This window comes from Cervus elaphus, chromosome 19 (genome assembly GCF_910594005.1).
Source record: "Cervus elaphus chromosome 19, mCerEla1.1, whole genome shotgun sequence".
NCBI lineage: Eukaryota > Metazoa > Chordata > Mammalia > Artiodactyla > Cervidae > Cervus > Cervus elaphus.
In genome coordinates this window covers 68,482,903-68,498,896 of record NC_057833.1, presented here as the reverse complement: position 1 = coordinate 68,498,896, position 15,994 = coordinate 68,482,903, and the positions used below count along the sequence as shown (strand labels likewise).

Sequence of the window (15,994 nt, the reverse complement as noted above, 5' to 3'; positions counted from 1 at the left end):
TGAACAGTTCTCTGAAGACCTACAAGACCTTCTAGAACTAACACCTAAAAAAGATGTCCTTTTCATCATGGGATTGGAATCGAAAGTAGGAAATCAAGAGATACCTGGAATAACAGGCAAGTTTGACTTAGGGATACAAAATGAAGCACGGCAAAGGCCAACAGTTTTGCCAAAAGAACACGCTGGTCATAGCAAACATGCTTTTCCAACAACACAAGAGACAACTCTACACATGGACATCACGAGATGGTCAGTACCAAAATCAGGTTGTTTATATTCTTTGCAGCCAAAGATGGAGAAGCTCTATACAGGCAGCAAAAACAAGACCTGGAGCTGACCGTGGCTCAGATCATCAACTCCTTATTGCAAAATTTAGGCTTAAATTGAAGAAAGTAGGGAAAACCACTGGACCATTCAGGTATGACCTAAATCAAGTTCCTTATGATTATACAGTGGAGGTGATAAATAGATTCAAGGGATTACATCTGATAGAGTGCCTGAAGAACTATAGGCTGAATTCTTAACAAACAAACCTTACGAGGTTCATAACATTGTGCAGGAGGTAGTGATCAAAATCATCTCCAAGAAAAAGAAATGCAAGAATGCAAAGAGGTTGTCTGAGGAGGCCTTACAAATAGGTGAGATGAGAACTGAAAGGCAAAGGAGAAAGGGAGAGAGATACCCAACTAAAGGCAGAGTTTCAGAGAATAGCAAGGAGAGATAAGAAAGCCTTCTTAAATGACCAGTGCAAAGAAATAGAGGAAAACGATAGAATGGGAAAGACTAGAGATGTCTTCAAGAAAATTGGAGATATTAAGGGAACATTTCATGCAAGGATAGGCATGATGGAGGACAGAAACAGTAAGAACATAACAGAAGCAGAAGAGATTAATGAGAGGTGGCAAGAATACATAGAGAAACTACAAAAAAGGTCTTAGTGACCCAGATGACCACGATGGTGTGATCACTCAACTAGAACCAGACATCCTGGAATGTGAAGTCAGGTGGACCTTGGGAAGCATCACTACAGTCAAAGTTAGTGAAAGTGATGGAGTTCCAGTAGAGCTATTTCAAATCCTAAAAGATGATGCTGTGAAAGTGCTGCACTCAATATGCCAGCAAATTTGGAAAACTCAACAGTGGGCCACAGGACTAGAAAAGTCAGTTTTCATTCTAATCCCAAAGAAAGGCAGTGCCAAAGAATGTTCAAACTACTGAACAATTGCATTTATTTCACATGCTGGCAAGGTAATGCTCAAAATCCAAGCTAGACTTCCAACAGTACGTGTTGGAACTTCCAGATGTACAAACTAGATTTAGAAAAGGCAGAGGAACCAGAGATCAAATTGCCAACATCTGTTGACTCATAGAAAAAGCAAGGGAATTCCAGAAAAACATCCACTTGTGCTTCATTGACTGCACTCAGACCTTTGACTGTGTGGATCACAAAAAACTATGGAAAATTCTTCAAAAGATAGGACTACCAGACCACCTTAACCTGCCTCCTGAAGAAACCTGTATGCACATCAGGAAGAAACAGTTAAAACCGTTCATGAGCAACTGACTGGTTCCAAATCAGGAAAGGAGTATGTAACGCTGCTTATTTAACTTATATGCAGAGTACATCATGAGAAACACTGGGCTGGAAGAAGCATAAGCTGGAATCAAGATTGCTGGGAGAAATATCAATAACCTCAGATATACAGATGACACCACCCTTATGGCAGAAAGTGAAGAGGAGCTAAAGAGCCTCTTGATGAAGGTGAAAGAGGAGAGTGCAAAAGTTGGCTGAAAACTCAACATTCAAAAAATGAAGATCATGGCATCTGGTCCCATCATTTCATGGCAAATAGGTGGGGAAAAAATGGAAACAGTGACATCCTTTTATTTTCCTGGGCTCCAAAATCATTTCAGACAGTTGACTTGAAGCTATGAAATTAAAAGGCGCTTGCTCCTTGGAAGAAAAACTATGACCAACCTAGATATCATATTAAAAAGCAGAGACATTACTTTGCTGACAAAGGTCCGTATAGTCAAAGCTGTGGTTTTTCCTGTAGTCATGTACAGATGCGATAGTTGGACTATAAAGAAGACTGAGTGCTGAAGAACTGATTCTTTCAAACTGTGGTGCTGGAGAAGATTCTTGAGAGTCCCTTGGACTGCAAGGAGATCAAACCAATTAATCCTAAAGGAAATCAACTGTGAATATCCATTGTAAGGACTGATGCTGAAGCTCCAATACTTTGGCCACCTGATGCGAAGAGCCGACTGATTGAAATGACACTGATTTTGGGAAAGATTGAGAGAATGAGGAGAAGGGGGCAAAAGAGGATGAGATGGTTGGATGGCATCACCGATTTATTGGACACGAGTTTGAGCAGACTCCTTGAGATAGTGAAGGACAGGGAAGCCTTGCGTGCTGTGCTCCATGGGGAAGCAAAGAGTTGGACACAACTTAGCAGCTGAGCAACAACAACAAGGGAGGAATTATTTTTCGTAAGTCTATTCTTTGGGCCTGTAAAAAAATTCACAAGTTCTAAGACTTAACTGTGCATACAATAAATTCTACTTGGGAAAAAACTAGTAGCCAAATATTTAAATTGTTTTTAAGGTGGAAACAGTTTTCCCAACTTAACTGAACTTGGTCGTATTTGAGTTCAGTGATTCATGTGAAAGAAGGGAATTGGGTGCTTTTCTGGTGCCCTTTCAGGTTAATAGAGGGTGTTTCAGTTTTAATGTTACAGTTTTAGGATATATCTACTTGAACACAACTAACTTCACACTCACAAGTAGTGTCGTGTTGTGATGCTCCAGGTGGATCGTCGGGGACGAGCAACAGTGGGAGAGCCAGGTCAGACCCGACGCACCAGCATCGGCACAGCGGCGGGCACTTCACGGCCGCCGTCCAGGCCATGGACTGTGAGACCCACAGTCCGCAGGTGAGCCCAGCCCGCCCTCACGCGCACCCTCCGTCGTGCCCGGGGAGCAGTGTGGGCTGCCCCGTGTCTTTTGGGTGATTGTCGCTTCCTCCGAAGGGTCAGAGCTTCCTCTCCTGTAAGGGGTTCCAACTTACATGACTGACATAAAGCAGCACAACCTCGCAGTCATTTCCCTCCTTATTTAGAAATAGCTAAAATTTACTGAGCGCACATGAGCCATTGCTCCAGGTACTTTTTCCCCTGTGTTTATCTCATTTATTCTGTAGCGTTTTTAGCCTTACCCTGTTTGGATTTCCGTTTTACAGTGGGAACTGTGACTTCCTGGGTTCAGGTCTTTCTCCGGCTCATCATCTTAATTACTGCCTCTCCCGCGTCTCGTTATCTGTCACCACCAATGGTCCTAGGTTCTGGATCAGTTTGTGCTTTGCTTTTTCAGCTCCATGTTTTGTTTTGTGCCTTGAAGTTTTTTCTTTTTTGTTCTGTCGGTTTTTCAACTGATTAAAGAGGATCTCATGAAGTAAAATTTTTTAAGGGGGTGAAGCAGATGGTAGTAATAAAAATGTTTACTAATATTTAAATACTCTGTAAAAGAGTAAGTTAATTCATCCTGAGTACTGCGTAATGATGTTTATAATGAGAGGCAAGTCTGTTGTTTAATGAGAAACACAGTGGACGCTGATGAACGTTGCCCCGTTGCTGGCCTGGGGCTGCCGCGGGCTGTTGGAGAGGTGCGTGTCGGGATGTGGTCACCGCTGATTCCTGGTCCCCAGCCTGCTGGGCAGGCTCTCCTGCTTCTCACATCATCTCTTCCCACTCCCGCTCTCTCCAGTAATTGTTTCAGCCTCTTCTCCACTTCTTAGAAGCCTCTCCTCTGTTCTCCCTGACTCCTCCCTGGGTGGGGAGCACTCTTCAGAAAGGAAGCCTCACGGCCTGTCCCCAGACACCTCACCCGGCTCCGCGGGCGCTCGTCCACTGTCTCCCACCTGCGCTCTGCTGTCCGCTGCCACCCTGGGACCTCTGCTCACCGCCTTCCCTCCGCGCCCAGCCCTCCCCAGGTGTCTCTGGACAGCAGCAGGCCTTCCCTGGCCGGTGTGTTCCCTGCCCCACGTTCTGCTCTCCATGAGCTCTGTTTCCTCACCCTTTGAGAGCCCTTCTACTGCTCTAGGCAGCCTGCTCCCAGCGTGAGCACCTGTCCTGTCGTGGCGCCAGCGTCAGTTCTGAGCAGCCGGGCGGGCTCTCGGTCACTTTTCCGTCCAGTCCTCACTCGCAGTGACCCGGCTCTGGTTTCCATCTGCCCTGGGCATGCGCACAGCGTGGCCCTTCGCCCGGCCTGCCCTCTTCCGTTGTCACCTCCCTTCTGGATTCTCTTCTCCCGCTGCTGGTAAAAGTGGACGTTCCGTGCCCTCTCTCCCACCTGATAGCCCTCGGGTGACCTCATGTGTGCCTACCAGTGTCCACAACGTCTGTCTTGATGTCAGCCACTTCACGTCCTGATTCTGACCTGGACCTCACTCCTGAGCCCCTGATCACCTCCTATCAGTGCCGTGCTCGCTGGAGGTCTCCACAGCACAACCTACAGATCCTGTCATTGCTTCGTCTTCTGCCACAGCGCATCTGCTTTTATCTGTTCTTTGTACAGAATGGCCCTGAATTTACCCATTTGCTTAGGTCATACATGTCTGGGAGTTAATCCTTGAGTCTCTCCCTCACCTCCCGACATGGAATCAAATGATAAATAGTGTGGATTCGGAATATCCTACATGTGTTTCTATTCTCTCCACTTCACTCCCCCCACTCCTTGCTACAGGCATCTCTAGCTTATCTTCCTATAAAGATTATTTTTAACTGGTCTTCCAGCATCTGTTTCATCCACCAGTTCACCTCTGCTCTCTTTCGTCAGCTAAGTAAATAAACATTCAGTTAAAACAGTCTCATCCGGGTCCATCCCCTGCTTTCAACCAGTTTTTGGCTTTCTCTTATACTTAAAAAAAAAAAAAAAATTGAGAGGGCTTCCCAGGTGGCGCGAGCGGTAAAGAACTGCCTACCAGTGCAGGAAACATAAGAGACATGGGTTCGATCCCTGGATCAGGAAGATGCCCTGGAGGAGGGCACGGCAACCCCCTCCAGTATTCTTGTCTGGAGAATCCCACAGAGAGAGGAGCCTCATGGGCCACCGTCCATGGGGTTGCAGAGTCAGACATGACTGAGCACAGCGTGGAGTTTTCAGTGGTTTCTGTGATCTGGCCCCTACCCAGGCGTTCTTCCTTTCCATTCACTCTGGTCTTCCTGGAATTTTTTTCATTTTCTGGACCTTACGTTCTCCATCACAGTTCTCACGAGGACTGTGCTCAGCCTGGAATATGCTTTTCCTCCCTCTTTGCTTTGGTGACTTCTGTATATCCTTCTGATTTTAAATATCACTACCAGAGGCTTTCCCTAATCTTCAGAGTGACCTTCTTTCCTCCCTTTATTCTTCCAATTATATTAATACTGCAAATACATAAACTGTACCAGGATAACATAAGACATTTGTGTTCATCCTGCCCATATTTAAAGAAGTCAATCAATATTGTGCTTATTTGCTTCAAACCATTTTTATTTAATCTTTACATAGTTGATACATTCACATGGTTTAAAAATCGGTAAACATAAACGGGGATTCAATGAGAAGTCTTCCCTTCTGTGTCCTCTAGCCACCTAATTTCTATATTAATGTTGTTAGTTTCATGTAGCCTTTCTGAGATATTTTATATATTCACAAGCAAATACAAATATATATTCTTCACCTAACCTTTGTACACAAGTGATAGGTAGCATACCACGCACACTGCTTTATATCTTTTTATTTTAACATGTTGTAATATGTTTTTTAATAGATAATATTATGGAACTCATTCTGTATCATAGAAAACTTGTTCATTCTGTTTGTTTTGTTTTAAATAGCCACGCAGTATTCTGTTTAGATATTCCACAAGTCATTGCAGTAGTTCCCTGTTAGTGGACATTTAGTTTACTTTCAATCTTCTTTACTACTCAAAATAATGCTATAATGAATAACCCCATATATAAATAATCCACACACACACACACACAGTTAGTGCATCTGTGGTATAAATTCTTGGATGTGGAATTGCTGGGTCAGAGAGTAATGTGGCTTGTCACTTTGATGACTGTTGCCAAATTGCTCTCCATGTAATTTTACCAATTTAGCTTGCCAGTTAACTGAGTTTTAAGAAACTGGGATCAATAATATTTTCAATACTATTTTCAATAGTATTTCTTGGGACCACTTTGATTAAGTAAATACTGAATGATCTGTGCTGCTGCTAAGTCGCTTCAGTCGTCTGCAACTGTGTGACCCCACAGAGGGCAGCCCACCAGGCTCCTCCGTCCCTGGGATTCTCCAGGCAAGAACACTGGAGTGGGTTGCCATTTCCTTCTCCAGTGCTTGAAAGTGAAAAGTGAAAGTGAAGTGGCTCAGTTGTGTCTGACTCTTAGCGACCCCATGGACTGCAGGCCACCAGGCTCCTCCGCCCATGGGATTTTCCAGGCAAGAGTACTGGAGTGGGGTGCCATTGCCTTCTCCAATGATCTGTGCTAGCCACTGGTGATAAAGAAACAGGCTTTGCCTTCCTAGAGCTTACAGTGACTCAGTATATAAATGAATCAAGTGAATATAAATTGCAACTACTAGAAAATAAGACAGTATAATAGAGAATAGCTGTTTCTTGGGTGGGGTGTGTGTACTAAGCAGGCCCAACTGATAACAGATAGAGCCCCCAAAATATGGTAGCTTGAAGAATGTGAAGTTTCTCTTTTATGCAACGTCCAGAGTGGGCATGTGGGTTAGCAGCACGGCTCTCCCATGTCCTGGGTTCCTGACATCTTGTGACTACCCCATCCCCAGGGCCTAGTTGTCTGCTGCATCCCGCAGAAGGACTTGGGAAGTATTTTGTGGACCGGATCTGGTTGTACTATAGGAACTTGCCATTGACCAAAACAGTTGCACGGCTGTGTCTTAGTACAGCGGAAACTGGAAGTGAGTGTAATTGGAGCCACGTGCCCAGGAGGAAGAAGAAGTTTTTTGAGGACAACTGGGAGTCTCTGGCCCAGAAGTTAGGGCAGCATTAGCCAGAGTGGTGAGGGAAGACTCTGGCACTGAAACAATGAGAAAGAAGCATCCAAGCAGAAATTAGAAATCAGAACATTCTAGGCAGAAGGGAACAGTATGTGCAGATACTCTGAGGCATGTGAAAGATGTTGATCAGATCGAGGAACAGAAGGAATATGCTGTGTAGTAGGAGCCCAGGCAGCAGGATGAAGGCAGACTAGAGGAAAAGGTTGGAGAAAGGAGCATTGACCAGACTGTGCAGGTTGTTTACCCATTCATCCATCAGTGGGTGCTTGGGTTGTTTCTTATTTTGGCTGTTATAATACTACTACAGTGAACATGGGGGTACATATATCTTTCCAAGATAGTGTTTTTGTTTTCTTCACATAAATACCCAGAAGCAGAATTGAGGATCATGTGGTTCAGTTCAGTTCAGTTGCTCAGTCGTGTCTGATTCTTTGTGACCCCATGGAATGCAGCACAACAGGCTTCCCAGTCCATCACCAACTCCTAGAGTTTACTCAAACTCATGTCCATTGAGTCAGTGATGCCATCCAACCATCTCATCCTCTCCTGTCCCCTTCTCCTCCCGCCTTCAGTCTTTCCCAGCATCAGGGTCTTTTCTAATTAGAAAAAGTTCTTTGCATCAGGTGGCCAAAGTATTGGAGTTTCAGCTTCAACATCAGTCCTTCCAATGAACACTCAAGACTGATTTCCTTTAGGATGGACTGGTTGGATCTCCTTGCAGTCCAAGGGACTCTCAAGAGTCTTCTCTTAACACCACAGTTCAAAAGCATCAATTCTTTGGCACTCAGTTTTTTGTAGTCCAACTCTCACATCCATTCATGACCACTGGAAAAACCACAGGCTTGACTAGACAGACCTTTGTTGGCAATGTAATGTCTCTGCTTTTTAATGTGCTGTCTTGGCTGGTCATAACTTTTCTTCCAAGGACTAAGCATCTTTTAATTTCATGGCTGCAGTCACCATCGGCAGTGACTTTGGAGCCCCAAACAATAAAGTCTGTCACTGTTTCCCTATCTATTTGCCATGAAGTGATGGGACCTGATACCATGATCTTAGTTTTCTGAATGTTGAGCTTTAAGCCAACTTTTTCACTCTCCTCTTTCACTTTCATCAAGAGGCTCTTTAGTTCTTCTTCACTTTCTGCCATGAGGGTGGTGTCATCTGCATATCTGAGGTTATTGATATTTCTCCTGGCCATCTTGATTCCAGCTTGTGGTTCATCCAGCCCAGCGTTTCTCATGATGTACTTTGCATATAAGCTAAATAAACAGGGTGACAACATACATCCTTGATGTATTCCTTTCCACATTTGGAACCAGTCTGTTGTTCCATGCCCAGTTCTAACTGTTGCTTCCTGACCTGCATACAGATTTCTAAAGAGGCAGGTCAGGTGGTCTGGTATGCCCATCTCTTTCAGAATTTTCCACAGCTTATTGCGATCCACACAGTCAAAGGCTTTGGCATAGTCAGTTAAAGCAGAAATAGATGTTTTTCCGAACTTTCTTGCTTTTTCGATAACCCAACAGATGTTGGTAGTTTGATCTCTGGTTCCTCTGCCTTTTCTAAAACCAGCTTGAACATCTGGAAGTTCATGGTTCATGTACTGTTGAAGTCTGGCTTGGAGAATTTTGAGCATTACTTTACTAGCGTGTGAGATGAGTACAATTGTGCAGTAGTTTGAGCATTCTTTGGCCTTACCTTTCTTTGGGATTGGAATGAAAACTGACCATTTCCAGTCCTGTGGCCACTGCTGAGTTTTCCAAATTTGCTGGCATATTGAGTGCAGCACTTTCACAGCATCATCTTTGAGGATTTGAAATAGCTCAACTGGAATTCCATCACCTCCACTAGTTTTGTCCGTGGTGATGCTTCCTAAGGCCCACTTGACTTCACATTCCAGGATGTCGGGCTCTAGGTGAGTGATCACTCCATCATGATTATCTGGGTCGTGAAGATCTTTTTTGTATAGTTCTTCTGTGTATTCTTGCCACCTCTTCTTAATATCTTCTGCTTCTGTTAGGTCCATACCATTTCTGTCCTTCATTGAGCCCATCTTTGCATGAAATGTTCCCTTGGTATCTCTAGTTTTCTTGAGGAGATCTCTAGTCTTTCACATTATATTGTTTTCCTCTGTATCTTTTCACTGATGACTGAGGAAGCCTTTCCTATCTCTCCTTGCTGTTCTTTGGAACTCTGCATTCAACAAATGGGTATATCTTTCCTTTTCTCCTCTGCTTTTCGCTTCTCTTCTTTTCACAGCTATTTGTAAGGCCTCCTCAGACAGCCATTTTGGTTTTTTGCATTTCTTTTTCTTGGAGATGATCTTGATCCCTGTCTCCTGTACAGTGTCATGCACCTCTGTCCATAATTCATCAGGCACTCTATCAGATCTAAGCCCATATATCTATTTCTCACTTCGACTGTGTAATCATAAAATCATGTGGTAGTTCTGTTTTTAATTTTTTGAAGAACCTCCTCCGTACTATTTTCCATATAATGGTTATACTAATGTATATTCCCATCATCAGTGTGTGAGGGTTTCCTTTTTTCTACATACCAGCAGTTGTCATTTGTTGTCTTTTTGAGAGTGATGTCTCATTGTGGTTTGGGTTTGCATTTCTCTAGTGACCAACGATGTTGAGTTGCTTTTCTTGTGCATGATGGCCATCTTTGTGTCTTCTTTGGAAACGTGTAGTCAGATCTCCTGCCCATTTTTAAGTCAGATTATTTGGGTTTTTGCTATTGAGTTTTATCAGTTCTTTTTATGTTTGGAGTATTATTAGCCTCTTATCAGATACATGATTGACAAATGTTTTCTCCCATTCAGGAGGTTGCCTTTTCGTTTTGTTGATGGTTTCCTCTATTGTACAGTAGCTTTTTAGTATAATGTAGTCTCATTTGTCTATTTTTGCTTTTGTTGCTTTTGCTTTGGTGTCAGATTAAAAAAATCATCACCAGGACTTGTGTCAGACCATCTGTGTTTCCTTCTAGGAGTTCTATGGCTTCAAGTCTTTAATCCATGTTGGGTTGGTTCATTTGGGGCTTTGGTGTAAAATGGTGGTTGAGTTTCATTCTTTTGTTATCTGGTTGTCTAGTTTTCATGACACCATTTAAATTAAGTAACTGATTTCTCCTCTGTGCTGGGTCTTCACCGTTGCACACAGGCTCTGTCTGGTCTCCCCGAGCAGGGGCCGCCCTTCGCTGCGCTGTGTGGGCTCCTCCTGTGGCGGCCTCTCAGTGCAGAGTGCGGGCTGCAGGGTTTGTGGCACCCAGTCTTAGCTTCTCCGTGGCCTCGGGGATCTTCCTGATCCGGAGGTCAGACCTGTGTTCCAGCGTTGGCGGGTGAATTCTTAACCCCTGGACCACCAGGGAAGTCCCACGACACCCTTTACTGAAGAGAATAGCCTTTCTCCATTGTATATTTTTGGTTCTTTCTCATAAATTAACTGACTGTATACACATAGGTTTATTTCTGGGCTCTCTCTTCTGTTCCGTTGACTTGTGTGCTTGTTTTTATGCCAGTACCGTGCCATTTTTAGTTACTGTAGCTTTGTAGTATAGTTTGGTATCAAGGAGTGTGATGCTTCCAGCTTTTTCTTTCTCAGGGTTGCTTCGACTACTTGGATATTTTTTGTGGATTACAAATTTTAAGATTTTGTTCTATTTTTTTTTTTAAACATGCCATTGGAATTTTGATAGGGATTGCATTGAATCTGTAGATTGCTTTCAGTAGTTTGGACATTTTAACAGCTTTGACTCTTCACTCTTAGAGTGAGCGTGGACAGTCTTCCACTGACTTGGTCTTCCATTTCTCTCGCTACTGTCTTGTTTTCCATATAAAGCCCTTTTACCTCCTTGGTTAAATTTATGTCTCGCTTATTTTGTTCTTTTTGATGCATTTGTAAATGGGATTGTTTTCTTTTTCTGATATTTTCTTATTAGTATATAGAAATGCAATAGGTTTTTGTGTATTGATTTTGTATCCTGTAACCCTACTGAATTTATTATTTCCATAACTTTTCTAATGGAGTCTTTAGGGTTTTCCATATATAATGTTGCATCATGTGTAAGTAGCAGCCATTTTATTTCTTTATTTCCAATTTGGATGCTTTTTATTTCTCTTTCATGCTTAATTTGGATATCTGTTTTAAAAAGATTATTCTCGGGATTTGGAGAGTAGTTTGGTCAAAAGCAAGGGTGGAAGATGGGAGTTGATTTAGGAGGCTGTTGTGTTCGTCTAGGCAAGAGATGGTAGTGACCTTGGATAGAGTAATGAAGAAGAGATGCCAGATGTGAGTTCTTATTTTGGAGGTGGCTTTAGTAGTACTCACTGATTGTTTCAGTGGAGGAATGGTTAGGCAGCTAAATGCATAGTAGTGGTTCAGTTAAAACAGGAAAGATGGAGAGGAGGGGCTCTAGGGTAAAGAATGTCTTTTGGACTGATCAGAAATAACCAGTTTTACTCTCTGGCCTTTTCCAGAAGAAGTTTGCTGACCCCTGGCATAAACAGTGCTCGCAAGGAAGGAAAGTGGCCAATAAAATATATGAGCCTGTTTATGGATATAACTTGCTAAAAGTTGCAGCTTTCATAATAAAATAATTTTCACTCTTGAAACATATCTGCAAGTTTGTGTTATAGAGCTGTCTAGAACATTAAAGTTTCAAAACCTTCTCTCTAATGTAAATGCTCATGTAGCTTTTGATTGAAGATTAAAGCTTGGAAGCGGTCCCCTGAATAAGTCTTTTCACCATCTGCTCTTGCAGGTGCGCCAGCAGTTCCCTGCCCCCCTTGGCTGGTCGGGCACCGAGGCTCCTGCCCAAGTCACTGTTGAGACGCACCCCGTGCAGGAGACGGCCTTCCACGGGGCCCCGCAGCAGAACGCGCTGCACCACCACCACGGGAACAGCGCCCACCACCACCACCACCACCACCACCACCACCACCACCACGGACAGCAGGCCTTGGGCAGCCGGGCCAGGCCACGGGTCTACAGTTCTCCGACAAACAGCTCCTCGACCCAGGATTCCATGGAGGTTGGCCACAGTCACCACTCCATGACATCCCTGTCTTCCTCAACAACTTCTTCCTCCACATCTTCCTCCTCTACTGGTAATCAAGGCAATCAGGCCTACCAGAATCGCCCAGTGGCTGCTAATACCTTGGACTTTGGACAGAATGGAGCTATGGACGTTAATTTAACCGTCTACTCCAATCCCCGCCAAGAGACTGGCATAGCTGGACATCCAACATACCAATTTTCTGCTAATACAGGTCCTGCACATTACATGACTGAAGGGCACCTGACAATGCGGCAAGGGGCTGACAGGGAAGAGTCCCCCATGACAGGCGTGTGTGTGCAGCAGAGTCCTGTAGCTAGCTCGTGACTACATTGAAACTTGAGTTTGTTTCTTGTGTGTTTTTATAGAAGTGGTGTTTTTTTCCAAAAAAAACAAAGTGCAAAGCTGCTTGAATCAGAAGGAGATTAACACACTGAACCGCTACAGGAGGGCAAAGCTGACTTTTTTTTTTTTTTTTTTTAACTTGAAAAGATTGCAAAGGGACAATGAAGTTTTTAAAAGAGCCATGTCCAAACCCATCTTCTCGGATAGCTCAGAGGCGTCCTCTTTTTGCCGCCCCCATTTTAACTTGCCACATCCCGGTCACTTAGTGGGGTTTTTGTCTTTCTGTTCCGCAAAAGTTATTGTTCAGATGTTGGTCTTGCTCATTTGCCAACTAATTTTAAAATAAAAAGGCACTGCACATCATTTGCATACAGGGCCCCATGAGGGTGTTTTTCTCCCCCTTTTTGTTTTTCCTTTTTCTCCCCCCGCCTCCCGTTTTTGTTTTGTTTTTGTTCTGTTTGGGGTGGGGGGTGGGAAATTGGGGTTTTTAAGTCCTCTAAACACACTTGGGCACGGAAACGCAGTACTGTAAGAAGAGGGACCTCCAGCTCACACAGTCATCACCTTCAGCTGTATGGAAGGGACGGTTGTATCGGCGTGTGGAAGGCACAGGACGCATGCTGAGTGGCGGGATCAGCGCCCTCCTGTCTGAACCTCCTGAGGAGCAAAGCAGCACTGCCCTGGGATCCTGTGGGTCTCCCGTTGCCGAGGCCACAGAGAGAGAGGGACGGAACGTGACTGGTCTCCCATCCAAGGTGCACTGAGAAGCAATCAGCGGGTCAGTCGTGGCCAGTCCCGGGGAGGGCTGAGTGGTGGTCTTCGGGAAAACCTTTGGCCTTATGGATTTGGACTCGAAACTAAAAGAGCCTACCATTTCAGATGCAATCACTTTTGGACATGCTTTTGCAGACAGTCCTTAACGCTGAAAACACAGAGAATGGGTAATTCAAGAGGCCTTTCTTTTAAAACAGACTTTGGTGACCCACTAATTGTAAGGTATTGCAAGGTCACTTTGCGTGTGTCATAAAGTTGACTTCCTTATTGGTTGAAGGTCACAGAAGTAGTGGTTTGCTTTGATGGAAATAGCTACAGCTGTGTCCCTTCCTGCTTTTTACTTTTTCTTTTGCTTTTTCTCGGCACGTGGTATCTCCACCATTTCTTCTGCACAAAGATGTCTTCTGTTCATCCTGAACATTTTTAAAAAAAAAAAAATGCAGAATTTTATGTGACTGCTTTTTTGCCTCACAATTATGCTGTGAATTTTACAAAAATTTATTTTCTTTTTTGATAATTTATTGTACCAAAGCTGTTTTTATAGCACATAGATGTCTGTAACCAATAATGTAGCAGTTCTGCACTTTGACACAAGGTGTAACTAGACCATTTTTAAATGTCAGTTGAAAATTATGGCTGTACTATTGCTTAAACAAAACTGGAACTGTTGCTGAATCCATAGCCAATACATTTACAGCAGTCTGTGTACTGAACATGATAGATTGACACCTAACTCAAGATTACAACAGCTGTTACATCCTCAATGTGTTCAGGCTTCTGAAGGTAAAGGGACACTGGATCCAGAAGCTATGGAACCAGCAGTTGATTCTTGTATTCCTGATTAACCTACTTGTAAACTTGAAAGCAAGACCTCGATTGCACCAACAGGTCCAAAACACGAGCAGAGTAGAGCAGAACTCGCACGCGTGACCTGAGATGAGCAGGCTGGTGTTTTAACAGGTGCCTAGTTTTGAGATTATGCTGCCTTAATGTAACACAGTCTGGCAGTTGCTAAATTTGTGTTCCCATTTTAAATTGACCAATTTTATGGTGTTATACTTTTGAGCGGTTGAATTGGGAGAATGAAGATAAGAAATTTACCTGTCCAGGATCAAAGAAGCCTAGAAAAGAAGCAGTAATCTACCTCTGCCGATAACCCTGTTCAAAACAACTCAGCAGAAACACCACGTTACTTTTTATTGGTCAATTCCATGTGGCTGACTAGGTCAATTTTTTTCTGAACAAAAGCAGGTTTTTATATGTAAAACAGTGACAAAAGACAAAAAGGTTTAAAACTATGTGAATGTGAATGGAAACTTGGGAATATTCATTTTTATAAAACCACAAAAAAATTTTTTTTGTTGTTAATCAGGAAATCCATATTTATTTTGTAATTAAATGTCAAGCCTGTGGATGATTTTTGAACTTGGTAGTTCATGAAGGTTTACAGTGAATAAAAGGATGTCATCTTGAGTCTAGCAATATCAAAAGGAATTCAGTAGTTACTGCTGTTTAGGAATATGAGGTGAAGATATACGTGGGTCAGGTCATTTTTTTTCTGTGCTGGTTGCCACATCTGAGCAAGCACCAAAAAAAAAAAAAAAAGCAGTTTTAAACCGCTGTTTGCATAAAGGCAGCCGTCAGAGCCGACGCTCCTGCATACTGTGTTATGTTGCAGTCCAGTTTTGTGCGCTTTCCTACACGGTTTGGTTACAGGGCTTCTGTGCATTGTAAACATAAACAGCATGGAAAAGGGTAAATACCTGTGTGCAGATTGTAAGATCTGGTCCGGACTTGCTGTGTATATTGTAACGTTAAATGAAAAAGAACCCCCCTTTGTATTATAGTCATGCGGTCTTATGTATGATAAACAGTTGAATAATTTGTCCTCAGACTCTTTACTATGCTTTTTTAAAGATTAATTTAAGAAAAATGTAAACATAGTTTTAAAAAAAAAAATCTTCCTATGCAATTAACCTGGTCCAGGTAATGGTCTGGTAGGTATACCAACTAGAAGTTTGAAGTCAAATGTGTAGAAAGGAAAATCATAGTTACATCAACCTAGGCTTCGGAATCTTGAAAAAAAGTAAAAATTGGAGGTTTAACAGACCATTTTGATTTTTTAAGATTGACTCTTTACTGTATTCACAGGTTCTGTCTGATTGAAAATGCTAGTAGTTTATCATGTTGTGGATGGTGTAGGAGTTAGGTGGTTTTCTCTAGGCTTTGACCTGCATGGAAACACGAAGAACTACAAATCATACCCTTCCTCTTTCCCCAGATCTTTGGTGGACGTCTGTCAGGGGCTTTCGTATACAGAATCTTAAGATTCCTGCCACAGTGAGTTAATTCTCACCAAACATCTCTCTTTATGAGTTAGCCTGTGTGAGTATAAAGTAAGGTAGCTTTCAGAAGGCAGAAAACTTAACTGTAAAAGTTGAATGTGATTTCGTTAAGTTCAGATTGACTATATAAAGTTGCACCTACCACATGTGTGAAAGGAAAACTTCCTTTAGTGTTTTTCTTAGGGTGATGAGCATTTACTTACGTAAGTGGCACATTTTATGTCAGACTCTAAAAAACCTAGGCTTATTTTATGAATACTAGAGCTACAAAAAAAAAAAAAAGTACAAGTGACATTCATTTAGGCTGCAGTAATCCTCTAAGGCCAGCAAGACGACCACTGCGTTTGCCGCGTCACCCTCTTTTCAGCTCCTGTGTTGTTAAACTCAATTACAGT

At 42.9% G+C, this 15,994-nt stretch overlaps 1 protein-coding gene across 7 annotated transcripts in view; it reads left to right on the top strand.

Annotated features, from left to right (window-relative positions):
- Positions 1-15,148, top strand: part of DYRK1A (dual specificity tyrosine phosphorylation regulated kinase 1A) — a 145,581-nt gene extending 130,433 nt beyond the window's left edge. For all 7 annotated transcript variants that reach the window (XM_043875119.1, XM_043875124.1, XM_043875122.1 and 4 more), the window contains 2 exons: positions 2,815-2,939; positions 11,842-15,148. In XM_043875119.1, coding sequence (XP_043731054.1) covers positions 2,815-2,939; positions 11,842-12,462 — 746 coding nt within the window. In that variant the 3' untranslated portion in view covers positions 12,463-15,148. The remainder of the gene's footprint in view (positions 1-2,814; positions 2,940-11,841) is intronic.
- Positions 15,149-15,994: the final 846 nt, after the last annotated feature.